Raw genomic sequence first — 23,477 nt, 5'->3', positions numbered from 1 at the left:
GAGATTGGGAGAAACCATTTCCTTGTTAAAAGGATTACTAAAGAACAGGAAGATGTAGATTTCAAGTGATTTGCAAAAGAAGCAAGTGTAATGTGATAAGGCTTTTCTTAAAACAGTTCAGTTCTGGAATGCATTGCCTGGAAGTGTAGTGGAAGCAGGTTGTATTGAGGCAGTAGATTATTTAACTAAAAAGAATATGCAAGATTATGGGGAAAAGGCATGAGAATGGTGCAGTCATAGAGCTCATTTGGAGAGTCAGTAGGGCTCCACCTGCAGAATAACCCTTTTATGATTGAATAGATTCTTTTAGCACAAGTTTTGGTCAAAAAAGGTGCTCAGAAAGCAGAGCACAAGGGGAGCCATTCTGCATTCAGAATACAAAGCAGCTGTGAATTTTCCTTAGTTTGAAAACTTACAACTGGAAGCAGAGGACTCCTGCATATTTTTTCTCCAGGCAATTGATTTGTGCAAAGATTTTCTGCTGGATTCCTGCACCATGGTAGTCCATTGAACATTCAGTGAAAATTTATCCATCAATCTGAAGGAGCTGGACCGGCGACTGCTAATACTTTTCCGTACCAATCTGCAATTATGGTTGCGAACAAGCTTATTTTCAACTTCACCAGAGTTGGAACCCCCATCTGCAATGGGGGTATCACCTAACTCCCAGTTAGCTAAATGGGTGTCTCCAGTAACTGCATTTACTTTAGCAGTAACATCAATTTTCAGCTTCATTCCTTCAGGATTTGGGCTGCTGGGGTTCACTGCAGTTTCCAAAATAGTTTCACTCTCAGGTTGTTTTGCTTTAACTGTTTCTTGAAACAAGTTCACGTCTTCAGGAATCAGAAGAGATTGAGCTAAGTTGGCCACATGACTCTTCTGCAATTCTGGAGGCTTGCAGTCATTCAGCGACAATTCAATCAATGGAACTCTACTATTAACTGGGACAATATTGTGCTTTTCAGTTTCTAGACTGGCCATTGTTGCTCTTGCAGGTGACTCTGATGGTGTTAGATTAACAGGACAGGCTTGTTCAGTTCTGCTCTTAGAGTTACCATTATCTTCCACAAAGATTCTGTTTAAGAGTTTCGGCCGCCGAACTGAAGAACGCCTGAAACTTTTTCGGCTTCTAGAAAACCTGGAAACAAATTTTTAAAATAAAAAAGATGCTTAAGTAATTTATCAGTTGGATTTGAGAATCTCAAAATGGAGAATAAATCTCTTCTCCTTCATTACTAAAAAAAAATTAATTGCATTTTTATGAAATCAATTCACGGTAGCAAAATATTTTATAATATTAATAGAAACCATGTATTCTATCATTATAAAATTACAATCTTCAAGAGAAACATTTCTCATTCATATCTAAACAAAATTAACAGCAATGTAAATGTTGCTTATAAAACCACATTGCTATCTCACACTTAAAGCCCTTGCCATGCAGGCAAGAGTTGGCCTGGTTGAGAGACATCAGGTGCATGACAGATTTGAGGATTCTGCCCCAAGTGCTTGAATTTGAATAGCTGCTACCATGGCATTAAACATCAATTATTTGCATTTTGGAACAGCCAACAGTCCATCTAGAAGACTCCGGTCAACCAGGCTTCGAAAATCACTTCACTAACAGCGTGGAAACTTCTTGTCCCCTTCTCAGGGACTATACCAGCCAAAGGCATTGAATCTAAATGTTTTGTGGGAATAGGATTAGGTAACAGAAATTCATAGACGATAGCAGAGTTTGTCTTTAAAGGAACTGCTCTGATGGAGATGCTTAACACTCACCTAATGCATTCTAAGGCATTAAAGCTAGCTACAACAGGTAATACCAACCAAGCAGAATAAACAATCATTTGCATTTGAAATAGACTGCATAATTGTTTGAAGAAATTGAAATAAAGTAATTAATTCATACCTTCAAACTGCACGATTAAGCTACACTGACTTGCTTGGTAAAAGCAAGTCAACAACAAAAAAATGATTTTCCATAAGTTTTTGGAGAGAGAAGCAATTAGTTGAACTGTGTTAGTTCCTAACTCTTCCAAGTCACAAAAATCTTAAAGTTCATTATGTTGTATGGTTTCCTTTTTATGGTTCACCTTTCACCCTTAGCACCATTCAAAAAAAATTAATTGCAGCATCAGGTCTTATGCTTGTTTAGCCTATCGGAAAAATAAAAGAGGAAGGTTTTTCACATCTCCAACTGTCCTGGTATAAACTGAATACACCATTTATCCTGCCCAAGAAAATCAGGACAACTTGATCAAATCTATGAGTTGCTACCACAGTTGGACAAGTTTATTGTATAAAAGTTCACACCTTTGTGCTATCATTTTAGGTTTGCAAAATTAGTTTTACCAAAACAATGTTTCTTCAATGATTATTCAATGTAACATTAGTTGAGAAAAGAAAAATTTCATAGCCAAAACAAACAAATGGCAATGGGGGAAAATGGGAGAATTTTGACTTTTAAAAATCACTACTGAAAACAATTGAGATAAGTTCAATCCCAGTGCCAGTGTTCACTAAATGGCACTGATACTCTTACCTATTATTGGAATCCTGGATTACAGATAGACGCTTTCTAAGCAGTTTTCTTTCTGAAGGGGTTTTTGGCATCAACTCTGGCTCTCCATTAAAGTCACTGAAAAACATAAACTAATAAATATTTCCATTGAAATTGATAAAATACATTAATTCTTCTCCATAATGTCCATTGATTAAAATGAATGAAGGATAGGTTGAAGTTATTAATCTTGTGACTTAGTGTAAGCATGTTCATATCAAACTGATTTTCTTGATATAAAAAATTGCTGGAAAGGTTAGAGGATGTTAGCAAGTTTTGAAAAGATTTGTAGCTCAGGTTGAGGTTCTGGATGTAGGTTTGCTCGCTGAGCTGAAGGGTCATTTTCAGATGTGCTTCGTCCAGAGGCACCTAGTATGATAATGAAATGTCTGAAAATGCTCAGCAAGCAAACCTACATCCAGGTTAGAGGGAAATGCTATAACATCACAATGCCAGGGGCTAGAAAATAGGTATGCGATCAAAAAGGAATATCCAAGTGTTCATCATACACTTGTTTCAAAAGCATATATTCAACAATGATCTCATGGTATCTGGCAACTAATCTTTTCTCGATTACAAGTTTGAGAACACATCTAGGGTTGCCAAGGAAGAATTGGTACAGAAAGCAAAACAAATGACATCTGAAGATGTAGACCTTCCTCAGTGAGAAATTAGTGTTTGAATCAGGTTCAAAAGTAGTCAGAAGAAAAAAAAAGATTAACAATTAAGTGAATAAAATTGATCAAATTCACTGCAGTTTACTGCCTCTAATATTATGAAATTGAATAAATAACCATTTGCATTTGAAATACACTGCTTACAATGGAAGTTTCGATTGATCCAAGAAGTGAAAACCAAGTAGTGTTTGAAATTGGACATCTAAGCAATGGAAATGGTGTACTTAAAATCAGTTCAGATGGCTTGGTACAAAAGTAAAAAACTAAGTGAATTTCTTGGTTCATGCAAAGATAAGAAAACTTCATTCAACTTTCCAAATCCTTTTGCCGATTACAAACTCCTTGGTTGAAAGCAACAACTTTGTAGCAGGTGCTGTTCCATTCCGGCTTATATCTCAACATGATCTCTTCTAGACTGCATTTTAGAAAGCATAAAATCAAATTGTTAGAAATGCTCAGGTCTGACAGCACCTGTGCAGAGAGAAGTTTTCAGTCTCTTCTCCTTCAGATTCAGATGTTGCCAGACCTGCTAAACACAACCAGCATTTTGTTCTTATTTCAGATTTTCAGCATCAACAAAACTTGATCTTTGTAGAAAGTGGACATAGTTTATTTGGCTTGGAGGAATGGTTACAGGAGGACACAGCAAATATATTAAATATTATTTTCACAAATTCAATTTCCAGAATAGGCTAAACTGCTGTAAACAGGAGCCATAATTTATTTTTTCCAAAGTCTACTTTGTTCCCAAACCAAATAAGTCAACTGCAGCATACCGCCATCTAGACAGATCAAGGACTAAATAGAACAAAAACAGCTCAAAGCTCAGCAGATCCGGCAACATCTGAGAAGAAATATCGGGTTGACGTTTCAGGTCTGGTGACCGTTCCTTAGAACTGTTCTGAGGAACAGTCATCAGGCCCGAAACATCAACTGATTTTTCTTCAGATGCTTCCAGATCGGCTGTGCTTTTCCAGCAACTTCTGTTTTTGTTCTGATTTGCAACATGTGCAGCTCTTTTGGTTTTTATCAAGAACAATTGAACCATTTAATCCATTAAAAAGTCTTGCATTTTGTCTAATCCTTTTCAACTTCAGGACATTCTAAATCACTTCACACAAACAAACAAACAAAACCACTGCAGTATAGTAACTGCTGTAGAAAATGCTCCATGCAGATTGGTTCACAAAGACTCAAAAACAAAAATATGATGATGCCTAGATATTTTGGTTAGCTGTTAGCTGCATTATGAACAATGGACAACATTCCCTTGAAACAGTACCATGGAATCTCATACATCTACAGAGTCTAACTCAGCCATTTGCTTGACCATGCCAATTTGAAATAGCAACCCTATTGAGTAGAACTCTTAACCATTTCAACAGCTTTGCATCCATGACATTCTATGTTTTCACAATCCATGTGTGGAGAAATTTTTGACATTTGTGCCACATGGTTTGAATTTTATTACATTCTTATATTTGAATTCTGTTTCAATTTTTTCAGTTAAAAGATGTCAAGCACATCACTCCTCAATTCTAAGTCTTTCATTTGGTCTAGCCATTACATTGACTCGATTTGAAGAGTTTAGCCAAAGTAGTTTATCATTTAAAAACTCTTTTCTGCTATGGTACTTTGCATTTATTATTCCAATCAATATAAACTTTAATACTGCTTTATTAAATAATCTTTATATCCAAGGCCCACAATTTCCATCAGCATTTTCTCTTACTCTGCCATTTAGATTGTAACCCCTCATTGTTTCTCTCACTACGTCAAATCAAATGTGCCTGTCATTTCTTGGTCTGTTCACTTAACCTATATTATTGGTTTTTCATTTACATCCACAATTCATTACTGCCTTTTTAATAATTGGTAGGTATGAACATTTTTAGAGTAGACAATGGCAGAGCAGGGAGAGGTGGAGATCGGGCCATTGAGACTGCATCAGAAAGCTAGGAGCTTTACAGCCAGAAAATGAGGAAAGAGTGGGCCTTGGGAGATGGTGTGTGTTTAGGTCACTTTTCTTGGGCCGGGGGGGGCGGGGGCAAAGGCAACAACAGGCACAAGATAATGCTGAAATTGAAATTGACTAAGGTAGTGAGATCAGGCACTGAAGACTAAACAATGTGATGAACTATATCTGGAACTAGAGGCTTTACTTGTATTAAACAGGGTGGTGGTGATGCACCACTGATCTCAACTTAAGCAAGCAGATGGAGAGAGGAAATAGAATCATGGTGCAGGTCCTGGAACTTGTTGGTGAAGCTAATCAGAATTGCTTTCTCTAATTTTAAAATCTGACAAGAATCAGGTTAGATTGTGTCCTTGTTCACCACAGTTGATGAACAGCATAATCAAAGCACTTTTATACTGCCAAAAGTAGCAGATGTAGTATTTAGTGGTGTCGAAACAAAATCAGATTTCAAGGAGGCTAAATGCTAAGTTATCATACTCATGGAGCAGGAGAGGAAAACAATGCGAACCAAACCTTAGGACAGGAGGCATAGAATGTGGCCTTTCCATGCAATGTCAGCAGGGGCTCTGATGCTGCTATGAAAGTGCTCCATACCATCATAGCAGGTTGGAGATTTTCCATTCTGAAATCCCCCATCCACACAACATACTAGGTTTGCATGCAGACAGTTTAAAGAGAATCATTCATGACATTTATGTCCAATTGAGGGACTTTACATTAGGGAAGGGAGCCTACCACAAGACATTCACACTTTCTTCCCACAAAACAGTTGTTGACTTCTTCCCTGCACAGGTTCACTATATCTGGAGACAGAGACAGGTCTACAGCACAGACAAATAAAGACCCTTTGGCCCACTGAGTCTGCACCAGTTTAAAAATAACCATCTAATTATTCTAATCCCATTTTCTAGATCTTGGCCCATAGCCTTGTATGCCTTCGTATCACATACATCTAAATATTACTTAAAATGTTGAGGGTTTCTGCCTCTATCACCCTTTACAGGTAGTGAGCTCCAGATTCTTACTACGCTCTGGATGAAATAAAAACTCCTCAAAGCTCCTCCCCTTGTTCCTATGTCACCCTAGTGAACCTATTCTGAACTGCCTCCAATGTAGTTTCTTAAATACAGGAGATATACATAGCACTGTTGGTATGGTCTCACCAACTCTATTGTACTTATTACAGGATCATAAATAGGAACAGGAATAAACCATTTAGCCCATTCATCCCATTCTATAGGATCATGACTGATCCAACATTTCTCTTATTCACTTTCCTTACCTTTTCTTGATTATCCTACTGATCCAGGATCTCTCTCAGACAGAAATATACACAAGGTCACACCATTGATAGCTCTCTGCGCAAGGAGTTCAAAAGACTCAACACACAAGAAATTCCTCCTCAGCTCAGTTTTAAATTGCAGTCGACCTCACAACCATTATTTGAGACTATGCCCTCTGGTCGTAGATTCTCCCACAAGGGAAACATCCCCTCAGCATTTCCCCTGCCTGCCATTTAAGAGACCTACATATTTCAATGAGATCGCCTCTCATTATTCTAAATTTCAAGCAAGTCCGAACTCGTTTAAGTTTTGCTCATTAGACAACACCCCCACTTGTATTAAGATTGTCCCACCATTTATATTCCAATCCCCTTGCAATGAAGCTCCATGTCCCTTCCTAGTCAACATGCAGTGACAGCAAGTTACAAGTGTGACTCATGCACACTAGAGTTTATGCTTTAGGACTTCTGCCATGCCTTTGGTTACTAAAATATGTTTAACAAAAGTAAACTCAAAATTTACTCATGTGAACAATTCCAGGCATGAGGAATGTGACATGGTGATGGATTGGAGAAGTTAGGACTGTTTTCCATGGACAAACAGGGAAGATTTGATAGAGATGTTTAAAATCTGAGGTCTACAGAGTAGATAGGGGAAAACTTGGTTACCATTTGTGAACAGATTAAGAACTGGTGGGTACAAACTAAATTAAGTTAATTGGCAATAGAAAACCTTTTCATGCAGTGAGTAGTTAGTGTACAAATACAGGTTAGAGACAGAAGTAGACCATTCAGTCCCTTGAGCGTGCTCTACCATTCAATAAAATCCTATATGATCAGTTGGTATTTGGAATTCTATATTCCCATCTATCCCCAATAACCTTTGATTTCTTGCCCAAAGATCTACCATCAACTTAAATTCAATGGCCATAAATCCACCCTTTCCAAAGTCCCACAACCTTCAAAGAAAATTCTCATCCCAATCCTCAAAGGGCAACCCCTAACTTTTTTTAGGAAACACCTTTATGTATACCATGTCAGGGCCATTCAGGGTCTTGTATAATTCAATAAGTCATCCCTCGTTCTCAAAATCCAGTAGGAACAAACAGCCTGTTCAGTATTTGCCAAAGTAAACCCACTCATTTAAAGCTCAAACGTCCTCTGAACAACTTCCATTTACATCCTTCCAAGGAGACCAAAACTGCACAAGCTATTTGAAATGCTTTCTTACCAATGCCCTGAAGAATAATCATAATTTTATTCTCAATTCCTCTCATAAAAAGGGAGAACCCCATGCACCAATTAATTTGCTTATTGAATGACTCCTGCCCAAAAAACACCCTAAATCTTTCCACTTCTTGAAACTCTGCAGCTATTCTCTACTTTTTCACTCTTCTTACAAAAAAAAGCTTTCTCCCCCACATTAGATGCCATCTGGCCAGATTTTTGACTACTCACTTAATCCATCACAACCTACCACTTCATAACATACAAAAGATAGGAAAATGGCAGCTACAAATTTACCATACTTTTGCTCCCCTCATCCAATTCATATCCATAAACTGTAAATAAAACGTCCACAGTACACCCTTTTCATCATATCCTTCCAATCAGAAAAAGGTCCATTTATATAGACTCTTCTCTGCAAACAACCTTCTATCCATGCTAATGTTATCCCCTACACCATGCACTCCAACTTCATACAATAATCCTTAATGTAGTAACTGGTCAAACAATATCTGGACAGGCCATTTAATCACGATTAACTAACTTGTTTGAATAACGTTTAACAGGATCTTTCTTTAATGAAACCATGCCAACTCTTAGTTGTTCAGCCATGACCTCAAATGATTGATTCTAACACCTTCCCCATAACAGACATCAAGCTATGGTGAATTATCTTTGTCACATATCAGTTTGATAGAACTTTTGTACAATCAAACAAAATTTGGAAAATTGACACCAGTTATATCAACTACCCCATTATACAGAGCTAGAAGGCAATACTTCAATTGGCATATTGATGGCAATGCACAGAACCTGGGAGGAAACATTGCTGGAGCTTGGTTTGGAGGTTGACAAGAGGAGTCCGATCAGTACATGTCATTTGCAAACTTTACTGTTTCTTTCTTTTGGGGTAGCCCATCTCTTAAGGCCCCAGGATGCAGTTTATCAGGAACTGTGGGTTTATCACAACTGCAGCTCCATCAATTAGCCCAGTGGAAGGGACAGTTCTAATCAAGTTGTGGAGACATTCAAAGTAGACTCTGGTTTGGAAAAGGAATATGCAGGTTTATGGGGAGAAAGCAGAAAATGCCATGCTTACTCAGTCATGCAGGTATGATGGGTCAAGTAGCCTCCTTCAATGCTCTAACATTTGTGGATTGAGAGGTGTACAAATAAGTCTAGTCATCATCCTTTGTTGTGCTGACTTGTAGTTATACTTGGATTTAAAAACAAAACATTTTGCTCTTTGGTATTTACACACACAGCTACGCTGGAGTCTGAACAACTAATGGATGTTCTAAAGTCACAAGAACATAGAACTCAACCAGAGAGCAATTAAGACAAGGAGAGGCTGGATAAACAAACCGGAACAGAGGATTATGTAAGTAGAAGTTAGAGGAAGAAGAATGGTGGAGGTGGAGTGGAACATCAACTGTATATTAACTTTAATTTTACGATAAAAAACACATTCTGGATTATTTTTTGAGATGGGAAAAGAATACCAATAAACCAAGGCCAGTTAACGGAGATGCTGCAATATTTTACAAAGTTTTATGGCAACTCATACAATTTGGTTACATTGTTGCTTTGTTAAAAGCAAGTAGTGAAGATATTTGAGACTCAGTGGCAACTGGGGTGTACATAAAGGGCAAGTATGCCCAGAGACATACTATTGCTTGGGTTTTCAGTGGGGACTAGCTGTGTCATCCAAGAGTTATCAGCCTGACAATAACTACTGGGTAGTAGATACACAGATAGTCACTATTCCAGGAAACGTGACATATATTGGGCTTCTGATGAAAATTTAGAACTTATCTGTCAGGTAGACCTAGGCTAACAGAACATGTGCCAATGCTCTGTCCTGAAGAACTCTATTTCAAATACAGAGGAACCTTGATTATTAGAATATCAATAAAGGAGATCTTGAGGTCCCGATAGAAACATTACGTCAAAGAGCTGTCTCAACCCTAATCGCATCTTTTGTTTATAGGTACAAATGATTAAAAATGAACTCGGCTCACTGATACGCTCCAGAGAGTAGTCCTGGACAGTCCAGGCACCGTCTCTAAATAACTGACCTCCTGCCCTCTCTCTTCCCCCAACACTGAGTTCTACACAGGGGTGTACCCCGAAACTCTATTCCCAGAAAATCTCTCAAACGTTGTCCTGTACAGGGCAGAGGTGGAACGTGTCAAAAAGTTGCAGTAACATTGTGAGCATCTGGAAACTTACCTCACAAAGGCAGCAGCAGTCTTACTGTTGGTGTACAATCCAGCTGCCCCAGGGAAGGGGTGGGGTGGAAAAAAAAAATCAGGCCTGGGGCAGGGGGTGGTGGTGGTGGAGGACAGGGTGGGAGCAGACAGGGTTGGGTTCTCGCACAGTGTGTTGCTGCCTACTCTCCTGAACAGGGAGCAGACTTCACAGAAAACTGAGCCCCGGAGGAAATCAATTAACAATAATAATCCATTATCTGAACGAAATAGTGCCTGCCCATCTCATCCAGATAATCGAGGTTCCTCTGTAAATAGGTTCCAACCACAGGAAAACAATTATGAACTGTTTGAATACAACACTATAGTCTAAACTTTATTCTTCTTCCCAAGCCCCTCACAACATATACTTGACAGACAAAACATTAGTGCTATGGATGGAGGAAAGCAAAACTAGAAAGCAGTTCATGGGCGCCAGTCCACAGCATTCGCCAAGATGAACATTTTGCTTGCTGGGAATTTCAGTTTTTAAAAGTCTCTTTTTGCCAAGTTCCTTGTACGTTAACCAGTAACAAGAGACTCTGTAGCTAACAACCACACCTTACAGCAACTGAGTAAGGGAAAATGAACTGCCTTTCTTCAGCCATTTTACTGGACAGAAAGACACACCATCTGGCCCATGCCAAAGTTTTCTGCTAGTATTATGCACACTCATGCAGTTCAACAGTGACTAAAAGACTGAAAAATTGATTTGTCAACTGTCTTGTATCTGTAGTAAAGAATTGAAAAAGGATAAGCAAATACGATCAGAAAACAGTAAGGATTAACAAGTACTAGAGAGACACCTCATCAAATACTATGGACTAGTACTATTAAATTACATTCCCTTAAATTTTTTTCTTTCTCTGCACATAACACAAGTTTTTACCAAAATCGATATGGTTGTTACACAAAATTTGGGTCATCTCAGCAAATACATCTCCTTCGCAACATAAGGATTTATAGTTTTAGCAGTATTCTCACCAGACAAACATCTTTGTGGCTTCCTCCTGGATTTCTTTTAACCATATTTCATTTGCTTTAAAATCTTCAATCAGATCATTCAGTTTCTCACCAAAAAACTTCAGCATGTTATCAGTATCCACAAATGTGATGGCTGTTCTTGAAGCCATCGTGCTCTTAAATGGGAAAAAAAAGTTAACAGAGTAACCAAATGCAAGCAGCTTAAATTATTAAGAGCTTAGCAAGACACACAAGTTGTCCTTAAAATAATAAAAACAAAAGAATTATGTATGCTGGAAACTTGAAACAAAAACAAAGCATTGGTGGAGAGAAAACAAAGTTAGTGTTTTGAATTCACTATTATACTTCAGAAAGAGGATTAGATTAGATTAGATTACTTACAGTGTGGAAACAGGCCCTTCGGCCCAACAAGTCCACACCGCCCCGCCGAAGACAAAGATATTATTGTTGATAATGTAAGAGAGAGGGGTCAATACTGGACAGGGCGCTAATGACACATTTAAATGGTTGAAAAAAAAATCATTTGGCTGTGCCTATACAAAATAGAACCTAGGGGTTTGGCAGCAAACAAACATGGAGAACAAAAATTCTGAAGTGGTTAAACTCAACTTTGAGTCCTAAAGTTGAAGGTACCTAGGGCAGAGCTGTTATTGTTCCTCCAATTTGGATGAAAGCTCACTACATTACTGCAACAGGTCAGAGACAGAAATGTGAACATGGTAGGGTGCTGAAGTGGCAGACAGCGAGATGATCAAGGCTACTTTTAACAGACAGAAACAATTGCTCAGCAAAACAGTCACCCAGTTAACATTTCTGTCCCCTCGACACAGGAGGGGGTGAAATATAGAACCTTTGTTACTTATTCCTTCCACATTTATTAAAAAAACTCAAGTTTACCATTCAGCAGAGACAACCAAGACTTCCTCTATAAAATCAACACACACATTGAAGTCGTATTCAATCGCTCATCTCAATTTGCCATAGTGTTGTGGGAATAGCAAACGAAGCAGGACAATTACAAGTGTCCTAAGTTGAATAGCTTCTTGGTCAAGCTTATACATCACTTATCTACCCCAGTCTATAAGATGTTATCAGCAAATATTAATCAATCGTATTCGTCCATTCCATCCTGGCATTTGTTGGATTACTCTTCGTTGTAGCAGCTTTCAACAGACATCAACAAAGAACAATTACAGCAAAGTGGCGGGTACACAGAAGTATATAAAAGATTGCTTAAAAATTGTGGAAACTTTATAATAAACAAATTAATTAAACCAAGCCTCAAGTGGGTGCTGCGTTATTGCTCATTGATGGCATTATTCCTCCCAGCATGACCGGTTCTCCGAGCTGCTAAGGCCACTCTACTAGGAAGGAGAACATCAGGACCCAGACAGCTGACACCCTCTCACCTCCAAGAAGTGGCCGTCCAGAGACAACCCTCACCCCAGTAACAGGCACTTACCAGAACATCCCAAACAACCAACAGCAGCAAGGTACGCACCTGTTTTAAACGTTTAAATTCAGCGGTAGTGACAAAGCGAATCAATAATGACACAATACGTCATAAGAACGTGCGTAACGTTACCCACCGCCTCGGCGATACTGCGCAATGTCGTTAGAGCGGTGTGTGAAAGAATTGGGCAGTGCCTTTAAAAAGGAAGTGTTGTAATTAAGTCTGATTCCGCTTCGTTTGTTGTGGTATTATCCCGCGTTGAAAGTTTGTGTTCTTTACAGACAAATTCAGGCGATAGTAAAGCCAAGGCTGTGTTCATGCTCAAACTTCAAAGGAATACTTTATTTGACATTAATATTAACTATATCCGTTACCCTGATATTATTTTGCATATGCATTCCTTATTTGGTCCGGAAGTTTTGTGTAATTATTCAGCTGTTTTGCATTTGTCATTATTTCACCTGTTGCCGAAAATTCATTAACTCAGTATTGCCCATAAGAATGTTTTTTGTTGTTTCACTAATTGTTTGATTTTACTAAAATGTATATCCCAAGAATAACAAGGAACCCTCTGTACTACAATAAATAATCATAGATATATAAACTTTTTGCTTGCATTAGGTAACGACGAATCGTTCTGCTTCGTGTGTTCAAGCCAAGTTCACCAATCTAAGACTTTCAGACTAGACTGGTAGAAAGCATAGACTGGGTTTCTGTATAAAACTAAAGTAACTACTTATTACAATAACTTATTCCAGCTACAGGTAAACAGTCCTAAACTATTGGCATATGACATTAAAGAATCAAGCGTAGTGCTGGAAAACCATAGGTCAGGTAGCATCAGAGAAGAAGGGGAATTAACGTTTCAGGCATAAGCCTTTCAACTGGGAACTCTGCTAATTAATTAAATATACTCATAACCTATTTTATATGTATTGACTGGGGGGGTGAAGGAGAACTGGAAAGTTAGTTCAGTACTCTTGCTCCACTATTGATGAGAGATGAATGTGGATGTAGGTTTACTTGCTGAGGTGGAAGGTTCATTTTCAGACATTTTGACATCATGCTAAATAACATGCTCCAAACTGCTTTCCATTTATGTTCGGTTTTCCTTGAGTTAGTGATGTAATTTCTTATCCCCCCCTGCAGGGGGTGGTAAATGGGATTCAAGGCAATATGGTTGTTGATAGAGCTCTGATTGGACTTCTAACTGACACATTGCCTCAAATTGTCTTTTTCCAAATGCTTCCACTAGTTGGTGAGAAAGATAAAATAGCTAGCTAGCTAGCTCCCTTAAAAGTAATGTCATTTATTTCAGTTCAAGGTCATACATCTGTTGCAGGAAATAAACTGGTTTGTATTCTGTTTACATGAGTTTTGACTACAGAGAACTGGTTGAAGAACTGAACACAGTCTCTCTTAAACATTTCAATTATCTAAAAAACAAGCACACAGGAAAAAAGTCTTATCATTGTTACTAGTTCCTGGACTAGTCAACCTTCTTGGGGTCAATAAAAGCTGCAGAAGTACAGCAACTGTTTGTTCAATGTGATGCCTGCAATGGCTGTCAGATTATTTGTTACCAAAAAACTGCAGATTGTGTTTTTTTAACCTCATCCATGCCATCAAAAGATTTTCAATAACAGCTATAAAACTCCAAGCTGAATAAACAATTTTAAATTTGTTTTCTTCAGCTCATTTTAAATTCTGTACCTGAGGAAAAATCATAATGTTTTTAAACAGTCATAGAGGAAATATTTCAGAAATGTTTAACTCTGCTCCTCAATCTATTTTTAGGGGTGGTAAAAGACTGTTGATCCCTTCCCCTAAAGAAGGGATTCAGCTTTTGGTACCTGTTAAGCAGCCTCTTTTCATTTCTCCTGATAGCTGTTGTTAGTAGACTTTGACAGCACTCACTACTTTCTTAAAAGGTTTTGTTACCTCTATTATTAGACTTTTCTCCAAGCTACCAACAGCTATCATGCAGCAGTCAGCTTGCATTGAAAAATAGACTTTAGGCACTCTGGGAATTCAGGATACACAGATCATGATGCAAGTGCCTTGAAAACAGTTCAGAGAACTCTTACCAGATTATTACACGGCAATGAGGGTGTTGTCAAGGAAAAAAGGGCAGAAGACTAGTTTTGTAATTGTTGGAATTTAGATTGAAATAAAAGATTGAGGAATCACAGAGTGGGCACAAAGCAGATGTTTCTCTTGTGGCATAATCTAGAACAAAGGGGTCATCTACTTAAAACAGGCATAAATGAAAATCTCTGCCAAATATGCAACAGAAACAGAATCCTTGTGCATTAAGGCAGACACTGTTTAGATTCTTATTTAAAAAGGGGGCAAAAAGGTTATTTAAAGGGAAATATAGATTTGAGCTGCCATAATTTTATGTAATAGCAGAATAGGCTCAAGGGGTTGTATACCTGTTTATATTTTGTATTGGTGCCTCTCATTCCAGTTCCTGAAGAAAATTTTACATAGCCACATTTGATGGAGAAAAAAAATATCATTGGTAAGCTGTCAGAGTCAAAAGATGTTGCCCATTCCTAATTGCCCTTTCAACTAAGTAGCTTGCCTCACCATTGCAGGACTGTGTTTAGAGTCAACCACAGTCTGAAATCACAAATTAGTGTACTTTGTCTTTGTGTCCTTTTAAAGTTAAAGTTAGATTAAAGATGCATTCAAAATACCAGAAAGCACTCAGACAAATGGAAAGATGAGTTCTAAAGAAAAAGGCACGCACATGCTATTCACAGAACAATAATAAACAAAACATTTTAAAATAGTCCTTTCGGCTGCAAAGTGCTGCAGGCCTGATCCTCCATGACAGCATAGATACTTTGAAAGCTCATTGCAAATTTAATATTTTGTGACCTTGCAGTATGGTTCAGCTTCAAGACAGAGTAGAATGAATTCATTGACAGAGAGCAAAGTCGGTGACTTCAGGTCATCCCAATACTGTATATGAAGTGGAGAGAATTTCTGCTTATCCCAAGTTTGAAATTGTCAATGTATATTTAGTATTGGAGATAAAATGTAGTAACATGTACAAGGGGCGATGTATCACAATTGATGGTAGTCTTGTACAGCATTCCTATCCAAGCCAGAATTGCTGCAAGATGGAGGGATAGAATGTAGCTAAATAGGTAAATTTGTAAATCCTGGAGACACCTACAAGAGTGTTTTTCCTGGTCAGCCAAAACCATATGTTGTCAGTGCTAAACCTTCAGATAAAAAGGCTCCACACCATGAACAATCATCACTCCCTACGACCACACATTAAGTGGCAATATTCTATATTTGAATCACCAGCAATACCAGAACGTCACCCTTATCAGACAGATATGCTCTCCCCCTCCATCCCAAGGCAGAATTTAAATCTAGGCCCCAGAAATGAACAAACATCAACTCCATGCATCAATGAAAGTAATATTCTCAGCAAAAAATCAGGAGGCCAGTGTTTTACAAACATTTCCAATTCACAACGTTGGCTCATTATTACACTTTAAACTACTGTGACATTAACTTCAAGAATGAGTTCAAGGCACCACTTACTGAATTAGTGTATGCTTTTTTCTACAAAAAAAAAGGTAGATATCTTCATTTAACATGACCCCTTTTACAAGATTTTTAAAAATAAAAACATTGCCATTCAGGTCAAATCATTTAATGATGCTTGTCAGACAGAGATTCATTGCGCAAGAGATACTGACAGTTTAGACTTTCATCGTACTTGAAGTCAAAGTGAACCCAAAGTTCAAACCTCTTGGCAACAGTAAGGACAGCATTCACATTTAACAGTTGACAGACATTTTATTGCTAACATTCTCTTAAAAGAATAATTTTCAGGATACAGTTCCATTGGTGTTTAGATATCTTATCCAAATGATGATCCTGCACCAGAATTTAAGTAGCATTTATTTCTTGTTGTAGAGACGAAAAGCACAAGCAAGCCATTTTTGTCCTCAGACCTCCCCATGGACATATGCAAGGCAACAAGAAAAGTCAGTCAAATTCAAACATTGAGACAATGAAGCTGATTTAGACACTAAAGTGTCACTCAGCACAGACAAGTAACTGGACAACTGTCTTTTAGATTTGTGGTTTCTTTCCAACCTTTTGAAATTTGCAATCAGAAGCTTCCAAGTATTTCTTTTTAAAAAGCAGTACTAGGGTTAATGCTCCTTTTAAGCAATAGGGAGTCCTTACAATAATCCAAGAAATCAAACAAAATGTCTGCAATGGAAATGCTGGATTTCCTGTGTTCAAGATATGGACTAGAACTTAGCTTATTTCAGGCACTTCGGTCTCAGGTCAGGTAAACTGTCAAACCTCCGAATGTCTTACTCATGGCTGGATCAAAAGTTTTTTAAAAATCTTACCAAGATGCCCCTCCATCCGGTTTCCCCACATCAACTATTGAGCTTGTTAACTAAAACCACCTGTTAGACATTGACTATTTGTCCCCTTTCCTGTGCCAATTACAAACCAACACTAATTAGAAATTTCAAATTTCAAATTTTCAAACTCATTACACAGAGGCCTCAACAGTCAGACAGAAATTTTATCCCTTCAGGCAGCACTGGATTTAAATATTCGCCCAAAGAAAGAGATTCAAAAGTGAAGTCTAATTAAAACTACCCAAATAGATATCCTTAATATTACAAGGTAAAAACCTCAAAGCAAACCCAGACTTAAAAAAGGCTCCTGAGAAATAGTTGACCAGTTTTCCATTTGAAGTCTTTATCCACTAAAGTATATACAAACACAAAAGGGAGAAATAGCTAGCAAAGTCACATCAAGTTTGTCAATGAATAAGGTGTAGAGCAGAAGACAGATTCACACTGTACAATAGTTGGAATGCCACTCTAAGATAGAGGCACAGTCAGTATTTCAGAAGGCCATAAGGTATATTCCTAATGCTGCTTGATACTGGTGGAGAATGCCACACTGCAGAACTGGTCCGTTTCAGGTAACGTGGCTTGATTTTGCCAAAGATGCTCCTTAGATCAGGAGGTTGAATGACACCAAAGAATTTGTCCACATCAAATGGGTGGTAATACTGCTTTATAAGGGCTTGCTGCAATTGTTTACCTGGTGGCAGAGAAACATAATTCATTACAGTTAAACATAATATACAAACACTGGAAAATTGTCACCACAACCCCTCAGACTCAAAGTACAAACTGACTTCAGATTTGAAAAGTGCTAGTAGAATCTGGATGATGCAAGTAAAAAAGGTTAATCCCCAGGTGGCATACTGCAGCAACAATGACAATCAGATAAAGCAGTTTGAGGCTGCTCTTTGTAACAAAGCAATGACAGGTCCCTCAATGAGTCTTCAATTAGAATGCCAGAAGGATACACACAGAATAGTTATTTATTTCAATAATACGTTTAAACCGAGAGGAGTATTGAAGGACTAGAGGAAGGAGACAAAGAACAATTATGCCTGTGCTGGATAATAAAAAGCAGCATGTAGTAATCCAATATGAATCAAGTATTTAGAATAATTTGCAATACATTAACTGAAGTTGGTCAACTTAGAAGATGCCAAGTATCAAACATGAAACCCTGTATTTGTGGGGATCATTCTGTCAGCTTGTTAAGTCAGCAAGTAATTCTTCAGGTCAACAAAATTTCCTCAACAACTAATGCCCTCAAAAAGGAGAATCCTCTTCATTGATGCCTATTGCAGTTTGATTTGGTAAGTGACCATTACAGCCTGGGGTTTCATTTTGCTTAAGAGGAGATACCTGCAAGGATAGGCCAAAACAGTGTAAAGTAATGGATTAAAACTTTTAAAACTGTCTATAAATCACTTAACTATAAAAAGGTCCTAAAGTATTTGTTTGAAGCAATCAGCCTCATTAGGTCAGCATTGCACGTTGTTACAGACAATATAGCATGTGGGGTGAAGCAGGGTGTTGGTCAGAAAATATGGTTCATTGTCACATTGTCCCAGAATTTCAAGTGTACAAGCATCAGCTATCACAACCAGTTAACAACTTGCAGTTGCCATGACCAGTCAATTAAAGGCAGTAAACTTTCCATTTCATTACACACAAAATGTTTTCTTCCTCAATCAATTACTTACCATCAGCCCAAGCAGGGATCGGTTTACGTGGTGCTCCCTCATCATCTGTAGAATCGTCACTGTTCAGATCCATTCCATAGTTGTCTAAAGTTACTTTTGGCATCTTGAATTTTGAATAGTTATTGGGAGTCATGGCATATGATTCTGGAGCTGGGGAGTGCTAGAAAACAAGTACATTTGTCAAATCTCAATTACTGCACGATCAATAAGTTTCCATCCAGACTCAAACTGAACTAGTTTTGAGGGCATATGCATGGGTTCAGAAATGAAAGTTATCCCCAAAAAAACTTTGTTCTGATCTTAACTGGAGGCAATGACATTGTGGGTCAGAACCTAAAGTCATGCATATGAGTTCAAGTGTCTCAGCAACAGCATGCATCCAAGTTTTGCAACTTTCCATCCAAAAGGTCCACAAGTCAAATGATAAAACTGACTAACATCTACAAGATTTAGCAGACAAGTTTAAATTATAAAAGTATCGGAGACCAAGGCCATATTAGGGAAAAATAGCAAAACAATGTAAAATTAGAAGTAGACGTCAAAATAAAGCATTAACAAAAATTAATATAAATACTTTAATTTAGTAGCTTTTGAGCAGGGCAATCAAATTGGGAGAAAATGGACAGCAAAAATGAAGTTGATGAGATAGCTCTCCCAATTAATGGATGAAATAAATAATCTTAGCAGCACTTCCACATGAATGAAGCCAAGAGATAAGAGCATAAAATAATTGTGAAAAGGCTTTGACACCTTTTCATGGTGAAATTGGTAACAATCGAGAAGACAAATTTACAGTTACACCATGTCAAGGTTTGCGTTGAACATAAACTTACTACCTCAACAGTTCTTTCAAAAGAATTAATCAGGCCTCAACACTTTTTCCACACCAGAGTACCTGTCTGAAACACTAAGGCCTAGGATTTCTTTCCCAGAAAATCGATAAAGAAGAGAAGGTATAACTAGCAAGAAACAAAAATCTTCATCCACATAAAAAACAGATGAAAGATAAAAATACAGGCCTTCAGGTGCAAGGAAAGAGCTATCATAATGGGCAATAATGAAGCAGATGATAAAGATAGCTGGAAACAAGGGTTGACAAGAGTAAAGATGGGAAGGCTATTCTGAGGAAAGATCAAATGAGGTAAGGTTTAATGTTAGAGTTATGAAAGACTGATTCACTGAATCGCTGGCGTCTATAATTAAAGGGAGTATAGATCATTCTACGACAACACGCATTTTGTTAGCATGAATTGGCTATAATGTGATTGACAAGTTGTGGACGTTTTGATAATGCAAACTTTTTACTGAATGGGCATAGCGATTTTCTATTCACAATCTTCAATTATGTAATTTTCTACAGCATGTTGCAGAGGAACACAACTGTGAAACATCGAACAACCTCTATGACCAAGTAGAGCAAAATGATACCTATAAAGTAAGCGCACATGCGTACAAGTTGATTAGAAAATATCTGTAGTATGGTATCCTGAGTAACACCTGCAGTGAATACCTGGAGCAGAGATGATTGGCCTCCAACAACCACAATCATCTTCCATTGTGAAAAGAGTTTTTGCCCAAATTCCCATTCACTTCCCTGTTTCTCAGGCATCTTAATGCTACATGCTGTCGAAAGGCCAGGGGCCTTTCAGAATCTAAAACTAAACACCAGTAAGCAGGTTATTGCTAATTCAAGTGCCATTTAATAGAATTGTTGACAACACTTTGATGATGGAGGACAAACTGGGCTGCATTAGATTTATTGTGGTTTTTGTGGACAGGAAATCTCAGTAATTTTTGACATTGTCAAGCAGAAAACAGTAATGGAGCTGGTCTAGAATAACTAGCTCTGGAGCACAAGTCTTTAGTATTATTGCCAGAACACTGCAAAATGTTTGGGCTGTAACAATCTTTGGCATCCAGCTGTTTATTGCTAACATGCAGAGTGAATCAAATTTGCCAAACACTGGCATGTGATGCTGGTAAGCTCAGGTAGCAGGGTGGATCATCTAGTCAGCACTTTAGGCCTGCAAGGGGTTTGCAAATATTCAGCCTCATCTTAGTTGATGAATATGTTAAATATACTTTTGGTCCAATGAAAGGAATCCAAAAAAGGAAATAGGGAGAGGAAATTGGATTTAATTAATTTCCACAACACCCTTATTGAATGGCAGAGCAAATTTGGTGGCTGTACTGCTGTTCCTGTTTCTCTTGTTTGTATAATCTGGGCTGACACTTCTATCCAGTACTGAAGACATTGCATGATCAGATGTGTTTCAAATACTGTTAACTCACATGCACTTCCACAGTCACATTCAACATATTTTTACTGGTGACCTTCTCTGCTTTCTGGTCTTGCTCTTCCTTCCATTTTCTCTCTTCAGCTTCACGAAGTTTCTTCTCTTTTTCTTGTTGCTCAGATTCCAGTCTTTCCTGCTCTTTTCTAATTCTCTCTTTTTCTAAACGCTGCTCTTCCTACAAGATGCAAATATAAATTCAAAGTTCAGAATCACCACGTTAATAAAAAGTCATAATTGTTCAAATACTTCCAAAGGGGAAATGGGATTAAGCCCAATTATGGAATTTGATTTGCTTTGTACTAGCAGAGAAACATAAAACTTAGTGGTCTGAAAAAGATTAATGTGGAGAAGTGGATACTAAAATAGATTTAATTCCTTCCAAGCCTCTTCCCTCCTAGTGAGGCAGAACAGCAGCAGCTGGAGTTTCATTGAAATCAGGTCATTTAACCAAAATGCTTTTTTTGTTGGTGAAGGTGCTAAATACACAAAAGAAAAGGCACTGTATTATTCCATCAAATTTTGCCCTCTGTTTATTATCCAACAGTTTATAAAACAAAGAAACTCCAGAGATTTTCCTACTGTTGAGCTCAGGCGATCTAGCACACACACTTCTCCACAGGAAAGATGAGTTAACATAGTCAGCAACAATTCACCCCAAGACTTTCTGACAAACATTCAGCAAATAAATAGAGTGGCAATTGGAGGGATACTGAATCGAATTGTCTAACAAACATAGCAACTTTTGAGACACATTATGGTCAGTGGTAGTGTCCTACTTCTGGACCAGGAGGCCTCAGTTCAAGTCCCACTCGCTCCAGACAGGTGTAATTACGTGTCTGAACAGGTTGATTTTAAAAAACCTTTTCAGCAACCTTGTGAAAAGAGATCAACGTCAGCATCTTTTTCCATTACCTGATTCAATTAGATAACAAAACATACCTTCTGAAATTGAATTTTCAACTGTTGAAAAATGTTGAGACCATTTTAATAATTCACTTACTGCAAAAATCCAACTCTTAATTATACCTATCATTTACTATGCAATGACATACAAAAACTTGCCTTTTCAAGAATTCACTTTCACAGCGTGGGCATTGCTGGCTAAGCTAGCACTTATTATTTTGCACTAATTGTCCTGGTGGTGGTAGTATGGTCAAGTTGCCTTCTGGAAATGTTGTAGTCCAATTGGAGTAGGTATACTATGCTATTAACTAGGGAGCTCCAGGATTTTGAACCAGTGAAGGAAATAAGGAACTGCAGTATAGTAAAAAGTCAGGATGGTTTATGGCTTGGAGGGGAATTTGCAGGTGGCAGTGTTCCCACGTCCTTGCTTTCTTTGTCTTTCTAGGTTATAGAGATCACTGGTTCAGAAGAGACTGATTGGAAGAGCTTTGGCGAGTTGCCAAACTGCATCTGCTGGATGACCCACAGGATTGCAGTGGTGGAGGGAGTGAAGATTGAAGGTGTTTGATCGGGTGCCAACAAGTGTTGCCACTAGTTTTCTTGCTTCTATATGGACCAAAGTCTGTGCATAGTAGCGATTTCCAGAATTGTAAGTCAATGCTGCGAACAGTGTTGGCATACCAAACACCTCACTGACTGTGCACATGTATAGCTTACAACAAATTTTGTTGCCAAACCAAAACAGATTGCTTTTCCAGGATGGGATCAAGGTAGTGTTGATCCCATTCTTCAAAGTCTTGACTTGAAGTGAGATGATAGGCAGGATTGGAAATCAAGATGCAAGCTACTTGCTGCAGAATTCCTTCCCCATGCAAGCACAATTTAAGTGTCTGGTTTTAAAATCAGCCCAAGCCCAACATTTTCCAGGTTTTGCTGCATTTTGGATAATGAAGCAGTTTGTCTAAGAGCTGTAAATGATGCTAAACCGTGTAATCAATGAAGATCCTTCTCTCTATCACAAGGTCAGAAGTGAGGCAATTGATGAAGCAGATGGTTGGACATAAAGACAGACTTCTGCATTGATCGCCTGGGCCTGAGATAATTAACTGACAACCATTAACATCTTCCTTTGTGCAAGGTATGACTAACAATAAGTATTCTCCAGATTCCATCAACTTAAACTTTTATTTAGGCTCCTTGATACCATACTTGCTTAAATGCTGCCTTGATGTCAAGGGCAACCCCTACCATTTCACCTTTGGAATTTAACTCTTCCAGACTTGCAGGTCTGCACCAAGATTGAGGGCTGAAGCTCAGTCGACTTGACCGAATCCAAATGGAGTATGATAGCAGATGCTTAAATGCCAATGCACTTTCCACCATTTTGCTAATGAAACAGTAATTGGGCAGGTTGGATTTGTTTTTAAAATTTGCTCATAGGCCAAGTCAACATTTTTCTCCCCATACCTAATTTCACTGGAGAAAGCTGCATTGAGCAGGCTTCATCATGTTGCAGCCCTGGAGGTTTAGGAACATCTGGAGTGCTGTCAGAAAGGGAGTTTGTTGTTACTGCATCAAAATTCCAAAGAAACATTGATTTAGATGCAGGTCAGGACAGTGTTGGAAACAACTTGTAGGAGGTTGTGTTCCTTCACATCTGTTGCTCCAGTCTTTCTAGATGATACAGAAAAAACTTTTGAAAGATGCTATTGAAAGGAGATTTTTAAAATCTATGTAGTGTATCTGCCACCACTG

General features: G+C 38.1%; 2 protein-coding genes across 9 annotated transcripts in view; both read right to left on the bottom strand.

Moving 5' to 3' along the window:
* Positions 1–12,571, bottom strand: part of LOC140493563 (inner centromere protein B-like) — a 58,470-nt gene extending 45,899 nt beyond the window's left edge. The window contains exons 1-4 of one of the 5 annotated variants that reach the window (XM_072592128.1): positions 12,462–12,571; positions 10,961–11,115; positions 2,546–2,655; positions 417–1,138 (exon numbers count right to left, since the gene is read on the bottom strand). In XM_072592128.1, coding sequence (XP_072448229.1) covers positions 417–1,138; positions 2,546–2,655; positions 10,961–11,005 — 877 coding nt within the window. In that variant the 5' untranslated portion in view covers positions 11,006–11,115; positions 12,462–12,571. Of the gene's footprint in view, positions 1–416; positions 1,139–2,545; positions 2,656–10,960; positions 11,116–11,857; positions 12,007–12,461 lie in introns of those variants that run through there. The other 4 variants (XM_072592127.1, XM_072592129.1, XM_072592125.1 and 1 more) reach the window with 4 other exon arrangements.
* A 3,505-nt stretch (positions 12,572–16,076) lies between these two features.
* The window catches only part of LOC140493561 (inner centromere protein-like), a 38,351-nt gene continuing 30,950 nt past the window's right edge, over positions 16,077–23,477 (bottom strand). For all 4 annotated transcript variants that reach the window (XM_072592122.1, XM_072592121.1, XM_072592124.1 and 1 more), the window contains exons 17-19: positions 20,815–20,994; positions 18,523–18,682; positions 16,077–17,519 (exon numbers count right to left, since the gene is read on the bottom strand). In XM_072592122.1, the coding sequence (XP_072448223.1) occupies positions 17,311–17,519; positions 18,523–18,682; positions 20,815–20,994 (549 nt within the window). In that variant the 3' untranslated portion in view covers positions 16,077–17,310. The remainder of the gene's footprint in view (positions 17,520–18,522; positions 18,683–20,814; positions 20,995–23,477) is intronic.

This window comes from Chiloscyllium punctatum, chromosome 22 (assembly GCF_047496795.1).
Source record: "Chiloscyllium punctatum isolate Juve2018m chromosome 22, sChiPun1.3, whole genome shotgun sequence".
Taxonomy (NCBI): Eukaryota; Metazoa; Chordata; class Chondrichthyes; order Orectolobiformes; family Hemiscylliidae; genus Chiloscyllium; species Chiloscyllium punctatum.
Note: the sequence above shows the minus strand (reverse complement) of the source record. Positions and strands in the feature narration are given on the sequence as shown.